This window comes from Haemaphysalis longicornis, unplaced genomic scaffold, assembly GCF_048455015.1.
Source record: "Haemaphysalis longicornis isolate Haplotype H1 unplaced genomic scaffold, Haemaphysalis longicornis Haplotype H1 scaffold_8, whole genome shotgun sequence".
NCBI lineage: Eukaryota > Metazoa > Arthropoda > Arachnida > Ixodida > Ixodidae > Haemaphysalis > Haemaphysalis longicornis.
This window is the reverse complement of record NW_027526445.1, coordinates 192,615,203-192,632,412: the sequence shown is the minus strand read 5'-3', so window position 1 is coordinate 192,632,412 and position 17,210 is coordinate 192,615,203. Positions and strand designations below refer to the sequence as shown.

The 17,210-nt window shown below is 46.3% G+C and overlaps 1 protein-coding gene across 2 annotated transcripts in view; it reads left to right on the top strand.

Moving 5' to 3' along the window:
* LOC144149861 (L-asparaginase) overlaps window positions 1–17,210 on the top strand; it is a 55,384-nt gene that overhangs the window by 19,393 nt on the left and 18,781 nt on the right. For both annotated transcript variants that reach the window (XM_077681573.1, XM_077681571.1), the window contains exons 4-9: window positions 391–883; window positions 1,246–1,363; window positions 6,356–6,467; window positions 9,927–10,052; window positions 11,421–11,504; window positions 15,696–15,822. In XM_077681573.1, the coding sequence (XP_077537699.1) occupies window positions 391–883; window positions 1,246–1,363; window positions 6,356–6,467; window positions 9,927–10,052; window positions 11,421–11,504; window positions 15,696–15,822 (1,060 nt within the window). The remainder of the gene's footprint in view (window positions 1–390; window positions 884–1,245; window positions 1,364–6,355; window positions 6,468–9,926; window positions 10,053–11,420; window positions 11,505–15,695; window positions 15,823–17,210) is intronic.

Sequence of the window (17,210 nt, the reverse complement as noted above, 5' to 3'; positions counted from 1 at the left end):
AGAATAGACTGAACCAAATGGATCTCCGCGATAACGTTGCGGACGCGCAAACTTGTGTTCAGTTGAAAACTTGCATCACCCACCCTCCGCGCCTTCTTGCATTTCCCCAACTCAATTTGAAAGCCAAGTTGAGGACTTATCATAATCCTCCCTATTCTGCGCTACCGCAGGGAAACGGTGTTGCAGGTAATGAGCAAAAATATTGCTGGTGTAGCTCAAGAATGCTATCTCATCGAAAACACTTTGAAAAGCGCGCCTTTGCACACAAAAATGGAAGACAGCGAAATAACAGAAGGGGAACCCGATCTACGTCAAGAATGCCAGTGACGTAATATCCACGCGGCCACGCGATTGGCTCGCTGCTGATTCGTTGCCCTGCTCTCCTCGCAGGGCCGTTGTGCGGCCTTCTTGCCTGCTGATGTGCGGGATGGCGGGATCATTCACCTCATCCCGCCGTTGCCGCTGACGTGCTCGCGGAGCGACAGCGCGAAAGCGAAAGTGGATCGCCTGTCGAACGAAGCGGCACGCCTGTCGCAACGCGCACCGAACTCGACGACCGCAGTCTTCGGGAAGATGTCGGAGCAGATACCGTCGCTCTCCGTCGAGTGCACCAACTCCGTCAACGGGTCTCGGTCCCGATCGTCGAGCCCAACGCTCGAACCCGTGAACGGTGTGAGCGGCGAAGCCAGTCCTCCGCTGGCCGCGGTCCGACCAGGCCGACCCTCGTCTCGAGACCGCCTGGACACGTCGTACGCGCCGAAGGTGTTGCGAAAGACCAGCGACTGCCTGACAACCCAAGAGCCGCAGCTGCACTCCAACGAGACCAGGGTGCTGGTGCTCTACAGCGGCGGTACCATCGGCATGGTACGCGACTGCGACGGCGGTACGTACACGCATGTGCGCGTACGCGTCTACGGAGCTGCAGTAATGTACGCGTACTGCCTGCTCGCATATGTATGCGATGAGTACGTGTCGGTTCTACGCCGACGGGCCCGGAGCGATCAATACGATCACCAGCGCCTTTTCTCGGTTGCTGGGTCGAGCAACGCATTCGCGCGTGTGCGCCTCAAAATCGCGCTCAGGATTCACTTGGGCGACCGGTACTTTCCTCGGAGTCTTGAAATCTGGTCATCTTATCGAGAGCGCGGCAGATGCTACGATCCGTGCGCGCTGTCGCGCGCCGCTCGTAAAGTTCGCGCGTTTTTACCGCGTTTTTTCAAATCCTTCCTTCATCTTTTCCCGCAGTGCTGCGTCCCATGCCCCAGGTGATGGAGAAAAGGCTGCGCACGTTTCCGCAGCTGCACGACGCCGAGTACTCGATCTCCCACTTCACGGACCCCAATAAACCGCCCCTGGTGCTGCCGTAAGTCGCGCGCCACTTCTTTCGAATTTTACAAGAGAAAAAAAAAAATCAAGCGACGAGAAAAGGGATCGTGTATTGGTACCGTCGATCTCATGCAAGATCTAGTGTTTTTGCAAGAAAAGCGCCATTTACCTTAAATGCACGCAAATTCTGGCATGCAGATCTTGTTTAGCAGGAAGCTTGTGCATGCTCCAGTAAAAGTGCAGTTTATGTGAGAGAACTGTCAAACAGCTTCTGCACGATGAAGTACCCATAAACGCCTTCTGTTCAAACTTTCCTTGTTAGATCTATGCCCCGACATCGTAAATTGGATCCGTGAATTTTTAATAAAAGTACTGCTCTCAGGCTGTTTTTGCTAACAATGCTGCCTCGACTGCTCTACTGGCAACACGCAGGCATTCTAGAGGAGTTAGTCCTCGGCCCGCTTTTATTTCTTGTATTTATAATGATCTACCAATCCAAAATGCGCATGTTTGCCGATGGCTGTGTTAATTACCGTGCTGTTGCTAACACTTCTGATCCATTAACTTTTCACCTTAATCATGTAAAACAATGGTGTGATGATTGGCTAATGGAACTTAACCCTCACTTGCCTTATCCTTATGCAAAGCGTTAATTATCCTTGTTTTTTCTTATACTATCAGTAACATTATTCAAACAGTTACGGTAGATCATTCAAATATCTAAGAGTCACATTCTGTAGCAATCCTTCTTGGGATTCGCATGTCACTAATTTTATATCCTTGGCAAATATAACGGTAGGATTGTTGCGACATCATCTTCGTAATGCACCTAAACCTGGAAAATTATTAGCGTACTAATGCCGTGCAAGAAATAATTAATATGCAGAAAACTAAAGTAATGCTCAATAACCTCGAGAGAGCACAGCAGTTTGAGATAGGTGGCGAGGCAGTGGAAGTGGTAAGCGAACATACCTTTTTAGGCCAAGTTGTGACCCCGGATCCCAACCATGAGGCAAAGATAATTAGAAGGATAAGAATGGGGTGGAGTGCATTCGGCAGGAATTCTCAGATAATGAATGGCAGCCTACCATTGTCCCTGAAGAAGAAAGTGTATGACAGCTGCATCTTACCGGTACTCACCTACGGGGCAGAAACTTGGAGGCTCACTAAGAGGGTTCAACTTAAATTGAGGACGACTCAGCGAGCAATGGAATGGAAGATGATAGGTGTAACATTAAAGGGCAAGAAGAGAGCGGAGTGGGGCAGGGAACAAACGCGTGTTAAGGACATATTAGTAGAAATTAAGAAGAAGAAATTAACGTGGGCAGGGCACGTAATGCGAAGGCAAGATAACCGTTGGTCATTAAGGGCAACAGAGTGGATCCCTAGAGAAGGCAAGCGTGGCAGGGGGCGGCAGTAAGTGAGATGGGCAGATGAGATGAAGAAGTTTGCAGGAATAAATTGGTCGCAGTTAGCACAGGACCGGGATAATTGGAGATCTGTGGGCAGTGGGCGTAGATAGGCTTGATAATGATGAATGCTGTGCAAGAACGAAACTCGAGTATGCTTTGCCAATCTGGAACCCGCAACATTTCCTATCTTCAAGATGCCCTTGAGTCACTCCAAAACTGTGCCACTAGGTTCATGCATAGTTCGTATTCTTATGGCGTGAGCGTTTCATTACTGAAAGCAGAATCTGTCTACCCCTCCTCTCATTTCGCCACCGTATCGCCAGTCTTTCTTTATTTCGTAAGTTTTTCCACAGCCCAATGCACCGTGCACTGTTTCCTTAACACATTTCTCAACTCACTGGTCGTCCCCTTCAAGTCTAGTGCCCATGCACGCGTACCATTACCTTTTTTACACCATTCTTTCCTCGCACAGTTGTAGGCTGCAGCGGCCTTTCAGGTGACATTCGTGCCATTACTTCCCGAGGCGAAAAGCGAAAAGGCCCGCGTGTACGAGATTTCGGCGCACGTTAAAGATCCCCAGGTGGTCAAAATTAATCCGGAGCCCTCCACTACGGCGCACCTCATCGCCTGCCTTGCGTCGGCGCGTTAAACCCCACAATCAATCAATCAATCAATCATTACTTCCCGACCTTCACAGACAGCATCACTAATCACCTTTCACCGTAGGACAAAAGATGGTTTCTGTTTTACCCACCCCTTATGTAATAGCCCTCACAGCCCTCACATCAAGGAAAATAAAATGAAATGATATTGAAGTTAACCACCTTCCTCTTTCATTTTTGGGCCTTTCAAGAAATGGGGTTGACCTATAATAGAATTAGCTTTTTTCTGTACCTTTTCCCCCTTTTAAATTTTTTGTAAAGAGAGAAAGCTGACGTGGGCTCATGTGAATATGGTTCACGCACCTGCTGAAGTATTAGAAGTTGCCTGTGTTCAGAGTTTGTTCTAAAACCACGTACACAAAACAATAAGCTATAAGCAGTGGCGTAGCCAGAAATAGTTTTCGAGGGTTGTTATGCGCATTTTGTGAAAAGATAAGAACAGAGCCTGTGCTCAAAATATATTTAAGTCATTTTTCTGCTTCAGTAAAGTCGAAGGGTTAGTTATTTCGTTCACTCTACATCTACACAAAAATACGAGTGCACACGGGACTCTGAGGGCTTGATTTGTAATAAATATTTATTTTCTCACAAAAAAAGATTGCTCGCACATTGATGCAGTGTGCAAATAGAATGGGCGAAAAAGAAAGGCCCTAAAGGAGTGGGGATGCAGCACTCAGAAAATTTCAGGGGGGTGTGTTCAGGCACCAAAACACCCCCCCGTGACTACGCCCCTGGCTGTAAGTTTATTTTACAAAGAGCCCAATCTGTTTCTATTTAAAACAAATCTCAGAAAGGGTATGGCTGAATCATTTGAAAAGTGGCCATTGTCCTGTTCGTGAGCCTTATATTTCATTGTGTGTCTTGTCTGTTAAAAAAACAGCCAGGCTATTTTTCCCATGCATATTAGAAAATAATAGAATTCAATTTAAGACTTTACAATCTTATTACAATAACTAGGGTACCCTTGAGTACATCTATTAAATAATCAACAAGCTAAAACTTCCCTTTTTTGCTCCTGCAGTCAGCAAGCAACAGGAGATTAGAACAAGCTCTTTTTTAATGCCACCCTCATAATCTTGCAAGATTGTGTGTAACGAGTCGCCTGACCACATGCAGAGTCTCCTTTAAGTGCAAGATAAGGATGTGTGCAAGATACACTGTCTTTACAGTACCCTGGTGTAGTGCTGATTGCGCTACTCTCCGTCAAAGTGCACGGCTGTGAGGGAAAAAGAATAGCACAAGTGACCGAGGATTCGAGTGCCTGGCATGTTCTGTGTTTGCAGTGTGTGTGGGGGGGGAAGGGACAAGGTTGCAGATCGCAGCTTTTAAAGCACACATTGTGATAACGGTATCAATTCTTACAGCGTTCACCAACAAAAAAAGCACATTTTAATGGGCGCAACATCGTTTTAAGTTTAGAGTTGCGTTCAATACATTGCAGCTTCAATAAACGGTTAGCTTTCTACAAGCCGTACTTGTGCTGACGACATGGAATATGCCAAGCGCACTCAGAGTCGGTTGAGGTGAAAACAGCAGCACGGTGCAATGTGGTTTTGCCTTTCTGGTCATTTGCCTCTGGTGCTAATCCTTTTTATGCTGCAGCTGTACATTTGCAAAGGCACAGCATCTGCAAAGGGGCCCTTTGAGTACATTGGGAGGCAGTTTGAAATGCAAAGAAAGAGAGCCGCATTTTTTCTTGCGCCTTTTATCTTTGGGCTGTCATGTCTTTATGGTTCTTATCTCGGTGACACCACCCGTAAACTGTGTGCAGTGGTTACGGACACTTCTTGTTTCAAGCTATCAGAAGCGGCAAGAAGACTGCGGAGTAGGATTCTTGGCTGTTGACAATATGTCTTCCGCCTCTATCAGTTCTTATCTGAAAGCGGCCCTATCAAACGGGCAACCCCAGTCGCACAATCTTTTGTCATGCTGCTAGCGTCAGCAGGAAGAGAAATTTGGGACAACACCTTACGTTACGGCTGGACGGATGCCACAATTGGCTGGCACTGCTGCTATCTGCTGATAAAGGGCTTATCTTGTTATCTTTTTCATCCTTTGCTCACGCAGCTACGTAATAGCGTGTTTGTACTTAGATGCAGTTGCGTGACAACAGATGGAAATGACGCACACGTTGCTGTAGTCCGCACAGCTCATGTTGAACCAATTGTTGCACTAGATGACAGTTGTATTGATCGTTGCGATGGCGTGCTTTGTCTACGAATTCTACAAGTGCCGACTTTTTGGCAGCATACTATGCTCATTGAAAACTTCAAAGTGTTGCCTTCATCTGTCATCAGCTCTTAACTTTGCTCAGGAGGAGCATTATATAATGCCTGTGTTGACTTACCAAGTTTGGACAACGAAGTACGTGGTGGGATTTTGAAGAGCATGACTTATTTAAAGTTCAGCCCATGCCACGAAAAGCACTGCACTATTAGGAGTTCTTCCTGCACTCTGTGGTGCATTTTCTTTCGTGCAAAAATAACAAAGCCAGTATTGTTGGCAGGCTGGTATCAGAAAAAGTGAATCCACTTCGCTAACTTACAGCTCTTTCAGTCAAGTGACTTGTGGGCAAGAGATACCGGGAATGAAAAGCATAGTGTTGCTTTAAAACCACCAGCACATGAAGCTAACTGTGCTAGGTTCACTGTGTTAGTATGGCGGCACAGCCGACGTGTTAAGGTAACCATGGCAGCTCTAATGTGTCTGTGGTAAGACCTGCAGCTTTTTGAAACACTGCAAAAGTTTTTATGCGCCTTTTTGTGCGGCGCTTGCACGTACCAATAATAGGAATTTTCGTACGTGCAGTTGAGGCCTAGGTGCATGCGTATTTAAAAGCGAGTTGTTTTGCCAACCTTGTGGATCATTTTTTTGTCTACCCAGAAATGTGGAGGTCCAGTGTAATTGAAACGTACTGAAGCTGACAGAGTCCTCCCTTTCCCACAACTTGTGCAGTTGTACGGGAGATCCCAATCGCGTAGTGTACACAATCTACGAGTACGATCCTCTCTTGGACTCTTCCAACGCCACGATGGATGACTGGGTTCGCATTGCTCTTGACATTCGGGTACGTAGCTCCATTTGGAAACCCTTCCCACCACTCGGTTTCTTTGTCGTCTAGATTGTGTAGAGTTTTGCTGTTTGTTTTTTTCTTCCGGCTTCTGGCCTATCATTTTCTCTTTTGAACCTTTCGAAACATCTAGACAAAAGCTGGGCCATATCTTGTTTACAGCCCTGCAGTTTTTGTGGTACTTCCACTGCACTTCAAACAGCTGGTCTTTATGGACAGCTTCACAGTGTTGAGAAGCTGAAGATGTGCTAGTATTTTTTGAGAGAGATATGGTAGTACAGCAGGAGGCCCCAAAATCAAGTAGCTGTCAAGGGGACCTTTACGGAGCATTTGTGAAGTACAGAGCAGGAGCAGCAAATTTCAAACAAGCCAGAAAAGTTGCCCTTTGCAATTGTAAGCTTCTCAGCACAAGCTATATGCTGTGCAGTGAAGCACTCTTTCTAGATTAATAGGGCTTCCAGATTGGGCTTCCAGAAGCCCTAGGATTTAAGGGTATCAGAGAGGAAGTTAACTTCAAAGCTGTCGAGGGGACGAAAAGAAGATTAGAATGCTGGTGGACGAAAAGCAGAGAGGGGAATATTGCCTAGGACAGTTACCACCTGTAACAGGGAAAAGAAAGTATTTCGGGCCTAATAAGCTTTAGTGCCTGCCCTAAGCAGCGCTAGTATTAAACCAAGAGTGTAAAACATGGGTATATTAGTCCTTTTTGGTAAGATGACATGTCATCACCCCGCTTCAAAGGGGAAATCAAAAGCAATCATCATCAATAATCATCAGGGAAACGCTGGCTGGTGTTTTCAAGCTTTGGCTTTTTTATAAATAAAACACGCACGAAGCAGAGGCGCATTTACGTGACTTTGGAGTGAAAACGAAGAGCACAGAGGGCTTTGGCTCGGGTCTCGTTTTGTGCCTGTCGGTGTAGTGGCCCGGGGAAGTTTTACGGCCCCCAGCCGACTGCCTGTACAGCAGGCAGCTGTGCTCTGAGTCACCGGTATGTTTATTGGACACGTGTGCGTGGCAGGCCGCGTGACTACTCGTGGCTGTGTTGGACTTTTCTGCCGGTAAACATCGGGGGAAAACAGGAATCAAAGCAAAGACAGCGAGTGACAGCGCGCCGTGCTGCGGAAACTGGATCCCGCACATTTGTGAACAGGTCGCCTGACGAGCGTCATCACATATCACGGAATGTGAATAATTTCCGGCTGGGTTCAAATGTCATCTCTATGCTGACTGCTCCTCCCTCTGTCACATCCTCCTCTTTGCCTAACAGGCAGCAGTGCCTTTTGCCATAACACTGCTTATGCCGGTAGAGTTGCTTTTCTAGACGGTTGTGGGGTGGGGGATTCTCATGTTGCTGTGAACCACTCTCACCACATTGTGGTTCCTGAAGTCAAAATGGGTTTGCACTGCAAGGTGTGCAGTGGTTTACGCTTAGTCAAACTTTAAATTTACGCAGTAACTTTACATCAGTTATAAAATATGTTGCGCATGTTTCAGTGAGTGGATAGTAGAAACTAGCAGCACACCATTGAGCAGAAGCAAGCTTTCTAGATGTAAGAACAAAAAAAAAAACTGCTTGGTTCCTATGAGAATACATTGGCAGTGTGCTGATGGGTGTCGAGCCACTCTGCTTGGTGTAAAAAACGTCCAGCATGACCTCAGGCGGGTGGTGCGGGTTATAACCGCACTGAATGAAATGCGTCTCTCACTGAAGAAAGGGAGCCATAAACTCAGAGATGCAGCTGCGTGCACAGAATGACTACTCAGGTCCTGATGGCACAAACGTGCCTGTGATAGAGAAAGGGAGAGAGAGAGAGCAGGAAAATGTTGGCAGCTGGAACTTGTTAGTGCAGCTCCTGCTTGATTGATTTTAACCGGTTCACTTTCGAAAGACAGTTTACAAAGGCAGTGCTAGTAGGCAAAAACGGGGCTGCAGGTAGTGATGGCTGCACAGGAGCCAGTGAGAATCCTTGGTGGTGTGCGAATTTCAGCACAAATTTTGGCATTGTGCAGAAGTTTCAGCTTCAGCGTACATTACTAGATGCATGCTAGGAAACACGAGCCAAGCAAGTCCACATGCGGTCTATTTCAAGAGTGGTCACCAACTGGGTTGATGGTGACTGGGATCTTCATTTGCACTGGGAGAGGGCGCAAGAGAAAGGGCAGTGCAGCGGGTGGAACGTGGAAGGACTGCAGGGATGGCAAAAGAGGTCAGGAAACTCGCCCAGGTACTGCACCTGTGCATCTAAGTGTATAAGGGGAGGGAGCAATGAACTGGGCTCAAGTCACAGGTGTTTGCACGAATGCAGTTGGTAGCAGAGGTGAAGGGTCAGTGGTCATTTAGGTTGTTGCACATTTCTGTTGGAGGGGCAGTGAGACTGTTGCTCTTTTCTCTTGGCCTACCCAGCCTAAATTTTAATGATTAACTATAAAAATGTGGGAGAACGATAAAGGTGTCATTATGAGCTCCTACGGTCCGTTAAAAAACAACTACCGTAAAATCCCGAGAGATGCCCCACCCCCGAAAGATAACCCACCCGTTTTTGGCACGATTTTTCATTTTTTTCAAAAACACCGAAAGATAACCCACCCCTGCCAATAGCATCATCCCAGCCTGGGATGACGCCCACGGAAACGAGGTTAGCTTGGGCGGCCGTAAGCGGCCGTGAGCGAGGAAGTTGCCGCCCGCTGCTTGAAACGGTGCGGTATATCAACAGCCCTGGATGGACCAGAAGGCGGAGAGCTTCATGAGCGGCTCGCTTCGGCTATCCCTCCTTCTGCTGCCCTGCCAACCACGTCGAACCCCGTGCGTGAGGAGGTGGTCGACCTTTTGTTTGACAGTGAAAGCGACTGTTCGTTCGACGGTTTTGACGACGAATTAATACAGTGCTAATAAACGCGCGTTCGTTCTTTGGCTGCGATACATTTCTCAAGTTTTTTTTTACTGCACACCGAAAGTTAGCCCATGTCATTTTTTCACTTGATTTTCTCTCGATCTTAGGTGGGCTATCTCTCGGGATTTTACGGTAAAAGTTGACAATTGCTCTGAGAATTGCATTGCATTAAGCTCCGCCGACTGGCTGTTATCTTTCGACTTTCAGTGGAAGCTGTTATCGCAGAAGTAAGGCGTGGGTTAAGTGGAAGCGCAAGTGCAGTCCATGCTGTTGTAATAGAAGTAAGTCAGCTTGCAAGCATGTCAAGCCAGTGTTTCAACCGGCTTTGTCAAGGAGACAAAAAGAAAAAGAAAAAGCGTGCCCGACTACAGTCAAGAAATGTATCGTTGCTTCCCAACTGAAGTGAATCAGTGCACTGTGGTAGTAGTCCTTAGTTGTTCCCACAAATTGTGGGCGCGGGTATGAATGCACGAACACAGAGCTAGTCTTCTTTAGGTTATCGAAGCTTATGCCCGGTTACTCTGAGTGAGCTCTGCCAGTGCACGTCGGGGTCCTTGTGCAGGCATACTACGAGCAGTTTGACGGGTTTGTGGTGCTGCACGGGACGGACACAATGGCCTACACGGCCTCTGCCCTCTCCTTCATGCTCGAGAACCTCGGCAAGTCGGTCATCATCACGGGCTCACAGGTGAGCTCACTTGGCTGCTGGCCACGAAGGGGGCGTGTGTGTGCAGAGGTGGGAGCGGCTTTGTGAAGAGTCAGCAGCCCCCTTCTCCTTCCATATGTGGACCGCTCCATGTACAGGCACATTGTCTGTGTGAAAAATGCAGTGGGCTGAGATTTCGGTCTGGCTTTTGGTTAGTGTGTGAAGTACGTACGCAAGCTTGAGAGTGTGCTTTAAAGGCCAGAGGGCATCGTTTTCTAACTTTTTAGAAACTCTGGCTTTCCTCAGCAGGTAACAAAACAATGCACAAGATGTTTCGCCACCACGTGGGTGGCATCATCAGTAGCATAGAGCTGTTACCCATTAAATAAAGCCAGAGTTTTAAAAAGTTGCCAGTACGCAAGCTTTCAATGTGGTTTGCAGTGTGTGTTAAAGAAGCTTGGTGAATGTTCAAGAAAAAGGCGACTTGTGCTGGGCCCTTCCTTTCAATTTGTATCGCCATTGTGCAGTTGTTTGTTCCTGTTAACCTCGGGATGCTTTAGAGCCTGGTTTTTTGGCAACAAGAGGGCAAAGGTTATCAAACCCTCGAGATTGTAGTGTGGTCTTCTGGAAAAGAAATTTTTTTCCCCATATCTATAGCTTCTTAACCAACCCATGGCTGTTTGAAAGTTCGTCTGGTTGTAGTAGTTCTTCTGGGTAGTCGGGCTACACATATTACGAACCATCATGCAGATCATAAAAAAGGTGAATGGGTGCATAAAAATGCCTTGCATTAGCACTGGCATATTTCTGGCCTCCCCCGCAATTTTATGGGTTTCCGTCTGTAACGTACTTTCCTTTTCCCGAGATAAGGGACAGAAAATGAGCGCCGCAGCAGAGCTGTAATGATAGCCCCGCAGGGTGTACTGATAACAAGGTTGTTGCTCTGCTTCATCGCCAGTGCGGTCGTATTTCGCACAGGGAACATGGGACGACTAGCCTAACCGTGCGCTGCTGATTTTGCACACGAGCAGGACGTTGAATCCCTGGTACGGGTCCTAAAATTAAGCGTGGCCGGTTTATTCCCTGTAGTTCATCCCTCGTTAAAATTTTACGACTGTTGAACCCAGATGGAACCTCCCATGTAGCTCGCTCGTTAAAAGAATACTGTACCGTGCCCTCATCTCTTTAGTGCGTGTTATGGATGTACGACCGAGCTATTGTTTCGTGTTTCTATTCAGTCCGATCTAAAATACGTCCTTATTGTACTCACTCGATCGCGTGGCAAACAATACTGGAACAGCTCTAGATGTGCTTCCTTTAATTCATTCATTGTGGGGCTGTATTCTTTCTTTTTTGTGCTACCATGGCTTTGCATTGACTCGTCTTGTGTTGTCTCCTCGCTGTTTCCAGATTCCCATCTTTGAACCGAGGAGTGACGGGCGAGAGAACCTGCTCAACTCCCTCATCATAGCTGGCAACTATGTGATCCCTGAGGTGAGGGGAAGAGCGAGAGAGGTGGTGTTGTTGTTGCATTTGTGTCTCGCAGGTTGCAGAGCTGGTAGGCAATAAACGTATTGGGTTGCACAATTATCTACCGTATTTTCGGGCGTATAACCTGCACCGAAAATCAGTGGCAAAGTAGGGGTGCCGATAATACGCGGGGTTTTTCCTTTAGTGCAGCTTCATGGCAATGCGCGTTGTGCCGTGAAGCTCCCACGCCGTAACACTGACTAAGCCTTCCATGGCAGCGATTGCGCAAAACATACAAGGACAAGGAAGAAAAAAAGAGGACAAAAACACGAAAAAAAAACGAACATAAACAACATGGATGGAACCTAGGATGACCCTGCGTACAACAGTGAGGACTGCTGCTCAAGTGATAGCTCTAGTGAGAGCAGTGATACTGAGTGAATTGTGACTTTCGCCTTGCAGTCAGTGTACTCTACTTGCTAAATATACGCTTTTGTCTACATAGTATGGGATGTGTTGCTTGAGGAGTAGCTTTGGTGCAGCCTTTCCTGTATCAAATGTGCGGGCAATACGCTAGGATTTCTTTTTTTCTTTTTAGGCAGGCTGAAAGTGGGGTGTGGAGTATATGTGCAGGGGTGAGTTATACGTGTGAAAATACGGTAACTTGTACCAACCAAATCCCCAGATTAGCTAACCGGTTTTGAAATGTCATCCACTGCAAAGCACCTGGATGGTAGCAGTGTGAACTTGGTGGGCACTTTGAGCCACCAGCTATAGTGGTGGCAAGCCCAACTGCTGGTACGGATACGTACAGCCCAGCTCACTTGTGTCATAACAGTACTGGCTACAGCAGTTTCATTTATTTATTTAGGAGCATACTGCAGGCCAGAGGCCCAAGCAGGAGGGGCATAAGGTGGTAACAAAATCAAAAATAGAATTATACAGCTTTGCCATGTGCTACATGGTAGAATGAGCCACTTCTTGGTACTGCCAATTCATCACTTGTACCAATGCAGCCTGACAGATGAGCCCGTCTTAAAGTGCAGTGTGTGGAGACTTGCGAGAGGTCATGGGTGGATTGCGCAAGTGCATGACACGCATTATTTAAACATGAGAGGAGTCTCACCGCTGTGCGCTCATTGTTTGCCCCTCATCTCTTGTCTTTCGAGCCGACAGGGAGAGTTAGCGACTGCTAGCTGTGCAGGGAGAGGCCACGCGACTGCCCCCGCCCCGTATCTTCGGCTGACAGTTCGCCCAGGAGATGAGGGGGGCCGGGATTGTCTTTCCAACCTCACCTATGTAAAGAAAAAGCTGCAGCACATTTGGATGAACTGGATCTCATTGGCTACTGTTAACTGCAGACATTTGAAGAAAGAAGTATTATCAAATAAAGAGAGAAAAAAAATCAAGGCTGTGGGGAAGAGGCCTCCTCCTATCTGGAAGGCGTTGGTCTTTTCCTCAGGTTGGGGTGACTCGGTTGATACGCACACTGCCCACCCAGCCTGAGCGGCTATGTTGCCAGTTTCTAGAGCATGTTGCTGGACATTGTGCTAATGCTGAGAAGCCACCAATTGAGAAAATTATATTTTTTGACCAGCATAACAGATTTTTATAACCAATACATATATATTCGTTATCATATAGTGACTGTGTTGTTAGACTGTATACTTATATCTTACTAGAGAGAAGGGGTTGGGACCCTGTTACCTAATATTCCGGTTTTTATGTTATCACATTTTCTGAAATATAACTACCCTCCACTGCTTTAGCAAATGTAGTGTTTAGAAAATTTTGTATTTGGGGAAAAAACGTAGATTTAAAAGCTATGTTGGGGCTCAATATTTTTGATTTGTTGCCAGTGTTATTTTTGCCTGCATTTTTAGCAGTATGCAGATGTGTGCTGGGGTAAAACCCTAATGTTTGGTGTCCAATGAAGAGTTATCCTTGAGTTAAAGCTCTTTAAATGCGGTAGACCGGTTGTGTAGTCTATCAACATACAGTTATATGATGGGAGTGTACTGCTTACAAGGTCTGGGCTTTTTGCATCACTGAGCTGGAAGTAAATGTTTTTGCTGCTGAGCTCTTAACAGTCTTGTGTAGCCAAATGCACTTTGTATTTGAGCAAGAAAGGGCTAATCATGTGAAGAATGCAGCTGCGTGTTTACTTCATGTGTTACTTCATGTGTTAGAATGCGTTGGACCTTTTAAGCTGGCCTGCATCAAATATGCACTGCAGTTAACCTGTATTGACGAGAGGTGTACTGTCAGGATGCTTGCTGAAGGACCTGACTGAGCCACCTTGAAAAACAAGACACTCATCTCAAGAATACGAGGGCCCTTGGGAGGAAACTTTGCAAAAACATCCTGCGTTTATCTCGCGTGCCTTGATAGCAAACTTGGGATGAGTGTATTTTAAAAAATAACACCCGCTTGCACTGAAGCTGTCATCGTGCAGCACTCCAAGCTTCAATTTTTTTTTCTTCTGAAGAATATGTGTGTAAGAATAGATACGAGAGCCGAGGACAGGTTGCGTCACGAGTGCTTGACTTGCCGATAGCCACATGCCCCATGAGGCGATGACACATTCCTGTCAGCAGTGGGGTGTGAGAGGTACGCAGCCTTTTCAGTTTCCCATGTGCGTTTCCCAGAACTAATACATTCCAGCTCCGAGATCGATCGACAGGGGAAAAAAAGAAAAAAAAAAAAAAAATGCTGGGCAATTCTTTTTGTTGCTTACTTGGCACAAATTTGGGAACACGATAGCTGTATATTTTTTGTTCATTTATTTTTTGTGAAAGTGTAAAAAGAAAATGCTTGGGGACTCATTTTGTTGTTTACTTGACACAAACTTGCGAGCACAATAGTAATGTATTCTTTTTGTTTGTCTTTTTAAGGGACAGCGTAACCACAGCCAGTCGTGCAGACATCCATTTTAAGTTGCCCCTTATGACCTGTTATGCTGCTTTTTTTCCCCATCTTGTAGAAACACTTATTTGCCCCTCGGTGGCACTTGGCGTGCTGCTTTGCTTTAATTTGTTACTGCACGTTATATATACTTGTGGCCTCCATGGAGAGTATGATTTGCAAATATTTGTGCTTGGAATTGTCAGCATAACTGGTGCTAGTGCAGTTGATTAAAAGAAAGCACTGTTGTTGTTTTTCCCCTGACAAAAGTGGTCTACTGCAGGTTTCAGGCTAACAAAGTTTTCTTGAAGCAGTCGACCATATGTTAAAGTTAAACACTGCACAATTACGCCGTTCACTCACTCTAGAAACGTGTGTAAATTTGCTGCAGTCGTGAACAAGTTGACTTCAAGGAAGAGAGGGCAACCCTAGCTTAGCTTCCATAAACTGCATGCTAACCATAATGCCTGTGCATTGGGTGGAGTTGCTGGTTAATCTTGCTTTAAAGAACTTGTGCTGTGAAAACAAGTGGTTGGTTTCTCAGCCTGAGTACAATAAGGCGATCAACAGTGCAACGACCCTGTTTTTTGGGTGGTTTTGAGGCTATAGTGTGAGGCTCTCTTTTGATGTGAAAATCTTGTTGGCCAAGTTCACTGAGACACGATCATCTTATAATGAATTTTTGCTGTGTGAAAAATGTGTTAGAGAATAGACAGCTGTGGAGTGAGAAACACTGCAGTCCTAATATTTCATGTAGATGCCATTTTCTGCCAGCAGGGCCTCGTACTGTGCTGCCAGTTCTTTTTTAATGCCATTATGCCACTGGAAATGACAGCCTCAGTTTGTTAATTGGTTAGGACGTGTGACCTTGACACTAATTAGGACTGTCCTCAACCCAAGGCCTCTACCCTATTCGATAGAAACGTCCTCTTCTCTTGCGAGTTAAAGTTCACAACTTTGCACCGTGCGGTACCTGCATGAATGTGCGGCATATTTCGTTGGCTCTGCAAATTGCCAGACTCCTGAAGTAGAGGGCTCTATGTTACGTTGGTGACATGTGTTGTATGCGCTGACACCTGCTTGCTAAGGCATTGCACTAAGCACAATGTGCTCATTCAATTCCTGCTACAGTGGCTGCTTTTCCGGTGAGTGTGAAAAAACAAAAATGCCCGAGTGCGTAAGAGACCTCCCCGCACGTTACATTAACTCTTAGCCCATCCGTGACGTCATGGAGTATAGTCTGGGTGCACGGCTCCTGTGCGTCATTGGTCCATTCGGAACTTGACCTCTGCCCCTGGGTGGTGCCCCCAGGTGACGCTCATGTTCAACAACAAGCTGTTCCGCGGAAACCGGACCAGCAAGTCCAGCATCAACGACCTGGACGCCTTCTGTTCCCCCAACATGCCTCCGCTGGCGACCATTGGCGTCAAGATCAAAGGTCAGTCGGAGCTCAAAGGTCACTGACGTCAGATCGTCACAGGTTGTGGGCACAAGGCCAACTTGAGTGACTTCGTTCCGGGACCGTGTGCTTTGTCGTGTCTTTGATTTGTGTGCTGTAAATGAATTCAGCTCACTGCTGCATTGTGAACCGTGTTCGTGGCAACATCATTGAAGTGGATGTCCAAGATTATGTCGGCCATCTTGTGTCTAGTCCTTCTGGCTGATAAAACGCGTGTCTTTTCGCCAATCGTAAGCTGGGCCCCAGCCTGTAGCACAGAAGAAGTTGCTTCAAATGCTGCATTCTTAATTTGGCTAAGGCATGTCACCATTTAAGGCAGCATCATATCATGACTGGTGGCGGGTGTCTCAGCTGTAGTGTTTTGCTCCGAAAAACTATGAGCTTTTCTGGCCAGTACCACTCCGCCGGATATTTGCTGCAGGCGCCGATGCATGCGCACATTACTGCACTGTGTTCTCATATTGCTGGTTGGTTGAGCATGCGGTTTTGGGAAGTGTCACCTTTGCGTTTCTGCCAATTGTTTGGCACTTACTGGCTTCAGGCAGTTGCAGTGCTGTATTAAGGTTAGAAAAATCAAGAGGCCATCATATTAAAAACCTATTATCCGTTACGTCCTTGTGAATCAGTTTATTCATGAAGAAAATTTTGAGTAGCACACTACATCTAACAAGTCTGGTCAGAGTGTTGTTCTGGGGACTTAAAACTTAAAAAAACAGTTACTTCTCTGTGGGTATTGGCAGCCGAGGTACTCATTCTGATTGTGTTCTAGTTCTGATGCCGAATGTGGCGATGTGAACACTTCAGCAAAAGACGCACTTTTTTTTAAAAGGCAGTAGCTGTATTAGATTGTTTAATTTTTGAGTCGGTTACAATGAAGGATCTCCACTGTGTTGCTTCCTTTTTTAGACTATTAATTTACTGTGTACACATCTTTCTGAAAAATACGTTTAAGCCTGCACTTTGACAAAGCTGTAGCTGCACTTTGACAAAGCCACGTGAACTGGGATGGCAGCATTTTTTAGGGCCTTCAGGGTGTGGCAGCTGTCGGACAGTAAGTGACGCAGTTCGCTTCATGCCTTTTCAGGGTTTACGAAGTGACGCATCTCTCCTGACTGGCTGTTTCCTGCCTGAGGCATTTCAAAAAACACGTTTTTATCGGTGGCAAAACTGCAGATGGGAGCAGCTCAAGGGGTGTTTGAGTATGCAGGCAAAATTCCAGTATCGCTTTGTGTAGGCAACTGCAAAACATTTTCTAATATTGTATAAAAAAAAAAGCAACATATGTGATTGGTTGAAGGAACTGTGAGGGATGACTTTATTGAACTGCAGCCTTGATTTTTATCATTATTTTTTTTCAGGTAGCTGTC